Raw genomic sequence first — 9628 nt, forward strand, 5'->3', positions numbered from 1 at the left:
ACCTTCAAAACCATTTTCAAATATGGAGAATGTTAACTTGTGCCCTTAAGGCACATGTTAAGGAAGCAAAAATAGAAATCATTAAATGCTAATTTGTGTATTTTGACTTTTGAAGCATTAAATTTCTTGTATAATTAAATGTTAAATTTCTATTTTGGTATATCTTAACATGTGCCCTTAGGGCACATGTTAACAAGACCCTTCAAATAATTAACATAATCTTCTACAGCTCATTAAGCACATAAAAGTACTTGAACCACTTCTCAAAAGGCATAACGAGCCATTAATATGGACGAAATTTGGTCTTGGATATGTCTTTTTCCATTAAATCTTCTTCGCACACCCTTATTTGACTTAACCACTTCTCAGATCAATTTTTAAAAAATTTGTACATGCACAGACAACTCATCAAATACGTCAGCTAACCTTAAAATTAGATACCAAAATTAATATTTAATGATGTTATTTATGGCTCTATTATAATTTGTGCATATTATTAGGTCTGACTCAAGTACCAAGCGAATCAAGCAAGAGTTTTAGGCTCTAAATTAAAAAAAAAAAAAATTAGTAACAAGTGATAAGTTAACTAGCTCAAAAATCGAAAAAGAAGTTTACTACTCCGTAAAAAAGGTTAACAATTCTTTAGTTTTTTGTTTGATCGGTGTTAACAAACATGACATCCATGAAAAAGTAGAGAGAAAAGTTAGAAAACTTGTATTGATGAGAATGAATAAAATTACAATTGATAAGAAAATTAGGTACAAATGACTTATTTACAGGCTAACTAACTAGTAACTAATGCAACTAACTATATCTCTAATAATCCATCAGCTTTGTTTTAACAAAAATATTACTATTAAAATATATAAAAGTCTCTTTTCATAATTTGTTTTAGGTCTCATGTAGGGTCGGCCCTGGGCGCAAACTCACCATATGCACATCCTCCATGTTGATGAGAGGGTAATCTCATGATAAATAATATTAAGTTGACACATGGTTTGTGATCTTGCCGGATCAGAAGTGCGACCGCGCCGGCGTTGGTATTGGTAAAGCCCCTGTTGAAACGGAGAGGGATTGTGTACCTGCAGGCACTCCGACGCTCAAGTCAGTGAGGTGAAGTGAAGGTTTTCTGTGCTAAAATAATGCGTACCTTACAAATGACAAGGAGTTGCGTATATATAGCCCCCAACGCTGGGCCAAGACCCTTGATGGCATTAATGGCCATCAAGTGGCTGCCGGAAAACGGCTTGGAGGCCTTGATGTGCAGTAAATGCTCATCATTCTGGTGCCGGAAAAATTTATTAACAAACTCATCATAACATAAGATACATTTTGTTTTAGCAGCAAAAATATATTTTATTAACAAACTGACCATAACATAAGGTTTTTTTTTTTTTTTTCGACATAAAGTATTGTATATATTTCTTTTCTTTTTCTTATGAAAAATATTGTTTATGTTCCTTTTTTTATAAAGTTTTGTTTTTTTTTATTAATTATTTCTATATTCTTATTTTTACGTGCTTTCTTATTATTTTTTCTATATTCAATCTATAATTTTTTTATTGAATAAACTTTCTATAATGTTTTTATTGTGTTTTTTCCTATTTTTATGGGTATAGATCGTTCTGTTTTGCTCCTATTTTTAAGCATATAATTATTTTTTCGTATTTATCTTATATTTTTTCTATATATTTGTTTTTTTTGTATTTATCTTATATTCTTTCTATATACTTTTTTAAATATTTTTTTAGTTAAATTACAATGAAGAATATAAAACTTGCAATGTGGTTAAAATATATTAGTAATAAATTAATTTAGGAATTTTGGTGGTAATCGGTTTTAATATATTAGTAATAGATTAAAACTTTTGAAAATTTCTTTCTATTTTTTTTTTTTTGGTTTATTTTCCTTAAGTTGATTATCATGAGCGACACATACTTTGTCGCGGGCTAAACTAGGAAAAAAGACTATTTTGATAATTAGTCAATGATGTCCTTCCATAGATTCACCTATATAAACCGTAGCTAAGGTAGGTATTTTATGACATAAAATGAACTTTCTTTTGTAAACTTGTTGAACAATATCTTAATTAGACACTCATTAGCATTGGACTATTTTAATAAGCACTTAACTTCAATTGCAAATATACAAATAATACTTGATTACTTATGCAGTTCTCTTTTTATAACAAGACAAGATGACAATATCAACACATCTCTTGAGCTTAGAAACCATTAGCTACATCATGTCCAACAATAATACTAGGATTCAAAGAAGCATATTGAAGGAGCTCTAATTCATGTTCAAACATAATCATATCATTTTCTTTCATATTCACAATCGCTTCAATCCCATCTCCATCTCTTGTATCCATCAAAACTATCGCATTTTTTACCGGACAGGCACTAGTTGTCACCCATATCGGTTTCCCCCATCCAAAATCAGCTTCATACATTGGAAACCTACACCAACTAGCATACATAATCAAACTTTGATCAATACTATTACTCTCTGACACTGAAGTAGTAACTTGTTTTAGACACTCAAAAATAAATGATAAGTCTTTTTCTTTCCCTCCAAATTTCTTTGGATAAACCTCACGAAACTCGCACAACCCTTGCCTAATTTTGAATACCAAGTCATGTAATTCCGGGTTCATAACAAATAAGAACCAAACTATGTTTCCTACACACTTTTGAGACAATGGAGGAACCATTCTTTTGCGAAGATCTACAGCCATGCGAAGTGATGTTGTTTTGTAATTTAATCCCAATACAGAAACCACACACTTGTAAATCAGTGACGTGACAACTTCTACACGCGTGGGATTTTTCACCGCATGTGTATCAAAATTTACCATGTTCTTAAGTAACTTTATCTTAGAAGCTTCAAACACAAATCTTTTGCACACTATTGTTTTGTCTATCACAAACTCGCCTTCCGGAAAATTTGGCAAATTCCCTTGTGGAAAAATGGTATCTCCCGCATAAAGTGAATTGTAGGGTAATGAAAATTTTGAATTTGAATCTCCTTCTTCACGGTTCAGTTTGGCCCAATCGTTCATAAAATTGAAAGCGGTTGCAGCATCAATAATTTTGTGACAAGCACAAACACTTATTACGAATCCTCCACATGCAAAACAATTGATTTGAATGACTAAAATACTTTCATTCCAATCCATTTTCTTCCATTGTAATTCATCGGGAAACAAAGGGTTAAGCACATTTTCAGTTGGATTTTGGAGTATTGTCGATAATTTTGTTCCTATGATATTTGCGACTAGAAATGACACACCTTGATCGTTACATTCGATGGAAAGTTGATCTTTGAACCTGCCTGCAAAGGGGTAGTATATAGATAGAATTTGAGCTAAGGAATTCTTGAGGTTTGAAATTTTTGATGTTTGGTCACAAACTTTGGTATCATTGTAAAAGAAAAGTAGGGGCACATAGTTACGGAAAGTAATGTGATCTATGAAAGAGATGGGAAATTTTTTAAGGTGAGAAGGAGTAGGTGATGAGGGTTTGATGAATTCTCTTGATATTATTTCAATTTCCATGCTTCAGTAATCTGTTTCTAATACTTTGTTGAGTATTCTATACTTTTTCATATATAGTAGTTTTTCATATATGGTAGTTCAACTAAATTTTCCTTTACAATTTTTTTAGCATCGATGATGATAATTTTAGACATGTATATTCCAAATGGGGAAATAAAAAATTACTTAGTTTAAAGTTAATTTGGAGTATTTCTTTGTGTATATTCTCATTGATAAAATTAATTTATTGAAAAAACGATGCTGCTTGTTGAATTTAATAATTCATATACTCATAAGTCCTATCTCCTATGTGCCACTTGTGTAAAAACGACAATATTGGCCGATCGACTAACATTCTAGTGGAGCATAATTTTTTTATAATAAGGTTAATTTATTTGATTTTACCATTTAACACGTCAAACAATGTTATGTACCCCCATTAAATATTCATTGACATTAGGATTTGTACTTTGTTTGTTTTTTGTTGTGTTTCTGAAAGGATCTTTATAATTTTGATCCAAGTTTATAATGAATACAAGTTGGTTAATGGTTACAACAAATTAGTTAACGTCCAATTAAGATAGGAACCAATCAACTAGTTGAAGATCTTTAATAGGATCCGATGGATGAACAATATGAGCTGGGTGGGGAATCAAATCAAATATTGGATTACAATGGGTAGGGTATTAGGATACTATAATTTTTTTTTTCAAATCCGTATTTTGAAAAAAATATCTGTATTCAGATCTATACTCAAGTGTCCATTATACTATTTAAGTACTCATATCTGTATCAATTACCTTTATTTTTTGTAAAATAAATCGATCAATTAGAAAATATCATATCATTTTTGTTGAAGTTGTTTTAAGTCTCACATTGTTTAGATTCTCCGGTTGTTGAGTGTATAAATATGTTTGGACAACTTCACCCTTTGAACTAATTTTTTTGATGAGATCCAAACCCATTTAATATGGTTTCAAAGTCGGGTTAAAGATTTGCAATGTGAGAATTGGACACGGGTCCACACTAGCTAGACGTGAGGGAGGGTGTTGAAGTTGTTTGGAGTCTCACATTGCTTAAGTTTACCGACTGTTGAGTGTATAAATGTGTTTGTGCAACCTCACCCTTTGAGCTAGCTTTTGGAAACCTCACCCTTTGAGCTAGTGTTTGGGATGAGATCCAAGCCCGTTTAATATGGTATCAGAGTTGGGTTAAAGATTGCAATGTGAGAATTAGAGTTAGGCCCACGCCAGCTAGGCGTAAGGGAGGGAGTTGAAGTTATTTGGAGTCTCACATTGCTCAGGTTCTCAGGCTATTGATTGTATAAAAATGTATTTTGGACGACTACACCATTTGAGATAGCTTTTGGGATGAGATCCAAACCCATTTAATATGGTAACCAGAGCCGGCTTAAGGATTGCAATATGAGAATTGGACTTAGGCCCACACTAGCTAGGCGTGAGGGAAGTTGTTGAAGTTGTTTGGAGTTCCCTCATTATTCTGGTTTCTAGGCTGTTGAGTGTATAAATGTGTTTGAGCAACATGCTTTGAACTAGCTTTTGGATGAGATCCAAGCCCATGTAATAATTTTAATAGAATTAAAAAAAATTCAAAAATTTTAATGTTATAACTCATGAAAATTATAAACAAAATTATTATTAATCTCATCCTAAAGTTCATATCTCTGTTAACATATTCACATTATATTTTTATTATGTTAAAATGTGTAATAATAGTTTAATAGTGTTATATATTTTTTTTTTATATTTTTTCAAACTCAGCACCATGTTCCCAACATACTTTGCATACTGTTATGTTTAGCATATTCATGTGTTCTGGCCAGTTTTTTGGCTGGATAATCAATTGATTTGCAAAGAACATGACTTTTTATGTAGTAGCTGTTATGTAAATAAAGTCGGCGAAAATTACAAATAACTTTTAACACATTTGAAATTAAGTACTTACTGAAAATCACTTATTCACACCAACACATTATTTTTATATAGATATATATACATGTTAAGAAGTAATTGAGAGAACTTGACTAGAGAGTGCATATAGTTATATCACATCAAGTTCAACATTGATAAGATTTAAGAGATTGATATTGAAGAAGTTGTACATCATGCTCAAACTTAGCCATATCATTATCTTCCATATTCACAACTGCTTCAATCCCATTTCCATCTCTAGTATCCATCAGAAATATTACATTCCTCAAGGAACAACCAAAAGTGGTGACCCATGTTGGTTTTCCCCATCCAAAATCGGCATCATACATTGGAAACTTACACCAACTACTAAAAGTAAACAAAGTTTGATTCTCAGGAAGAGGCCCCGTTACTTGTTTCAAGCACTCAGATATCATTGAAAAATGTTCCTTTTCTTTTCCTCCAAACATTTTTGGATAAACGTCACAAAACTCAGATAACCCTTGTTTTAATTTACATACCAAATCCTCTAATTTCATTTCCTTCTTATCCGCAAACATATACGATAACCATATTATGTTCCCTACACATTTTTCAGATAATGGAGGAACCATTCTTTTGCGAAGATCCACACCCATGGCAAACAATGCAGTCTTGAAATCTAATCCCATTATTGAAACCACACAGTTTGTAAATCCATGCCGTTACTACTTGTACGCGTGTAGGAGGTGAATCCATGGAACTAGAATTTACCATTGCCTTCAGTAATTTAATCATTGAGGGTTGAAACACAAACCTTTTACACACCACATTGTTTTCTCTCTTAAGCACAAGTTCTGGGAAAATAGGTAAATCCTTTTGTGGAAAAACATAAGCTCCACCATCAAAGGGTAATAATAATTAGGGGTGTGCAAAAAATTTGGTTATCCTTAACCAAATTACTAACCAATCCATATCCAATTTTAGTTTGCAAAATCCATTTAAAAAAAAAAACCACACCACTCCAATAAAAAAACACCAATTATAAACCATAACCACATATTGTAATTTGGTTTGAAATTGGTTTGAAAATTTAGGCCCAATAGCTAATTCAGGCCCAATCTTCAATTTTTTAAAATTTTTTAATATATAATAAAATAATTAATTAAAAGAGGGGTGGAGGACCGGTGGTCAACCGGTGGTCAACGCCGGACCACCGGCGGCCGGTGCGGCGGCGCTCCGGCCGGGACGGCGGTGGACGGCGGTTTCCGGCGGACCTCCGGCGGCTTTCACGGCGGCCGGCGGCGGTGCTCCGGTGGTGGTGCTCCGGTGGCCGGCCACCACCAACCACCCATGCTATTTTAATATTATTTTATTTTAAAAATCAGATTTTAAATAATTATATTAAAAATAATTAAAAAAATCAGTTTTTAATGTTTTTAATTTTTAAAAATAATTAAAAAAATCAGTTTTTTTTTTAAAATAATTAAAAAATCAGTTTTTAATGTTTTTAGTTTTTCAAAAATTTAGTATTTTAATTTTTTTCCTATTTATTAGTTTTTTTTTGTATTTAAAAATCAGATTTTTAAATTTTAAAAATTACTCTTTTTTTAAATAATAAAAAATATTTTTAAAACAATATAAAAAATAAGTTTTCGGCTAAGTAAAAAATAATTTGGGTTTAAAAAAAATATTTTGTGGGTTGATTATAAACCAATTCAATCATAAAATTAATGAAAAATTATGTTTTTAAAATAATTAATAAATCTATTTTTTTTAATCAACTAATAAAAAAAACTAGTTTAAGTAAAAAACCTATTTAAAATTGGATCATGTGAATAACTTAAATTTTATTACAAACCGGTTATAAATTGGTTCGATCCGGTTAATAACCAAATCCAAATTAGTTTTAAAAAATAACCGGTTTGTTATTGAAATGGTTTTGGTTTAGAACCAAAACCATCAATTAGGTGTGGTGTGGTGTGGTTTCCAAACCATGCACACCCCTAATAATAATGCTAATAACCCTTTTTCATCTTCTTCTTCTTCTTGTAATTTTTGGTTGATGATGGACCAATCATTCATGAAGTTGAAAAGGGTAGCAACATCACCAATTTTGTGACTCATGCAAATACCTATTGCCATTCCTCCACATGAAAAACCATTGATTTGAATGGCTATTAAAGTGTCACTCCAATCCATATCTTTCCATTGCAATTCGTCAGGGAATAATGAGTTCAACACTTTTTCTGACGGATTTTGGAGAATCTCTGATACTTTATTTTTTATCTTTGTGACTAAAAATGACACGCCATGATCATTACATTCAATGCTAATTTTATCTTTCAATCTTCCTGCAAAAGGGTAGTATTTGGATAGAAGTTGAGATAAAGATTTTCGAAGTTGTGAAATTTTGAAATTTTGGTCAATATCTTTGGTTTGGTTGTAAAAGTAAAGCAATGGTAAATACTTGCGGAAAACAATGTTGTCTATAAAAGAAAGTGGATATATTCTAAGGTGAGAAGGAGTTGGTGATGATGGTTTGATGGTTTCTCTAGAAAGTAATTCCATTTCCATGATAACTATATAATTGTGTCTCTCCAACTGATATAATATATACACTTCAAATATTCCTTACTATATAGGCATTTCCATGACTATAGCTAGCACAAGTCTTTATATAGTGTGAACTTTTTTATTTTATTTTTTAAATTAAAATTCGTTTGATCTGCAAAATGTAAGCACTTGACAGAATAATACAAAATAGAACAACACAAGTTACGTTTAAGGTATTGAACAAATTTCGTGTTGTACGATATTTAGTGGACATAATATTTTCTTGATATTTTAGACAATTTATGCATAGGACAAAATATTGTTCTATGGTTCAGTGGGGGACAAAAATTTCAATTTTCGTCCTCTCCTTTAACCTTCAATTTATCCAATATCATAAATTCATAATCAGTTTTAAAATCAAAACTTAATGCGTCAGGTTCGATGAATATGTTTATGAACGCTATTGCAAGGTAAACATTAATATTGTCTATGGCCTACAATGATGATAAGTTATATAATTGCCTGATCTATCTATATTTGGTCAATCAATTTATTACGCTCATCTATATTTTGGTCCAACAATTTATTGTGCTCATCTCTAAGTGGAAGCTTCTTTTTAATTCAACAATGATGATAGCAGTTAGAAATAGTTTGTTGGTTTAATGATGATTGACACTGAACTGATAGAGATGATGATAAGCGATAGCTTAAGATTGTCTTGAAAAACAGGTATGTATAGGAACTTGACCCTAACCGCACATCTTCCGGTAGAACCAACACTATAAAGTTCTTATCTTAAGAACAAAGGAACATATTGTTAAATATGATTGGATCTCATCCCAAAAAGGGTGAGGTTGTCCATATTTATACGTGTAACCGCCCGGGAACCTAAGCAATGTGAAACTTTAGACAAACTTCAATTACACAGCTACATATTCAACACTCACTCTCACGCCTAGCGTGGACCTGAGTCAAATGTCCACATATATTGCAGTCCTTAACTCGGTTCTGACACCTTAAATATGTTTGGATCTCAACCCCAAAAGTTACCTCATAGCTAGGATGAGGTTGCCCTCACATATTTATACACTCAGCAGCCCGGAACATAAGCAATGTGAGATTTCAAACAAACTTCAACAACTACATATTCAACAGAATTGTCACAATAGAAAACTCTCAATTATATTAAACTTCAAGTTGTTCTTTGAGAAATGCATAAGAGTCCTATTTATAATCTATCCTTACATAGTAGGATTTATTGTCTACTACCATACATTCATTATAGACCTTAGATAATGAGCACTAACATGCTTATAAATTTCCACCGGCTACTATAATGACTTAGTGCACTACTGGAAACATCTATAGAGCCTAAGAAGCAACTAAATGTCATCTAAAAATCCTCCAATTACATGCTCTATTTATTTTGTTGAGAAAATCAGAAAAATTCTCCAAATACCAAAAACGATTTATTGTGCTCATCCGTAAGCGGAAGCTTCTTTTTCATTCAACAATATGTATGTGAATAAAAAAATAATTTACGGTGTTTCATTGATGCTACGCCAATCACACTGTGTATGTGAATAAAAAGAAAATATTTGAGAAGAAACATATGCCATTTAAA

General features: G+C 31.8%; 1 protein-coding gene and 1 pseudogene across 1 annotated transcript; both read right to left on the reverse strand.

Annotated features, from left to right (window-relative positions):
- Positions 1–1863: 1863 nt before the first annotated feature.
- Positions 1864–3704, reverse strand: LOC123914307 (stemmadenine O-acetyltransferase-like). The gene has a single exon (XM_045965411.1). It carries the CDS (start codon positions 3557–3559, stop codon positions 2225–2227), a length of 1335 nt encoding a protein of 444 aa, XP_045821367.1. The 5' UTR covers positions 3560–3704; the 3' UTR covers positions 1864–2224.
- A 1787-nt stretch (positions 3705–5491) lies between these two features.
- LOC123914308 lies at positions 5492–8075 on the reverse strand (annotated as a pseudogene).
- Between the last annotated feature and the right edge of the window lie 1553 nt (positions 8076–9628).

This window comes from Trifolium pratense, linkage group LG3 (assembly GCF_020283565.1).
Source record: "Trifolium pratense cultivar HEN17-A07 linkage group LG3, ARS_RC_1.1, whole genome shotgun sequence".
NCBI classification, from domain to species: Eukaryota; Viridiplantae; Streptophyta; class Magnoliopsida; order Fabales; family Fabaceae; genus Trifolium; species Trifolium pratense.

What these genes read in the sequence shown, in the direction of transcription:
- LOC123914307 (XM_045965411.1), bottom strand. Translation starts at nt 3,559, where the DNA reads ATGGAAATTGAAATAATATCAAGAGAATTCATCAAACCCTCATCACCT.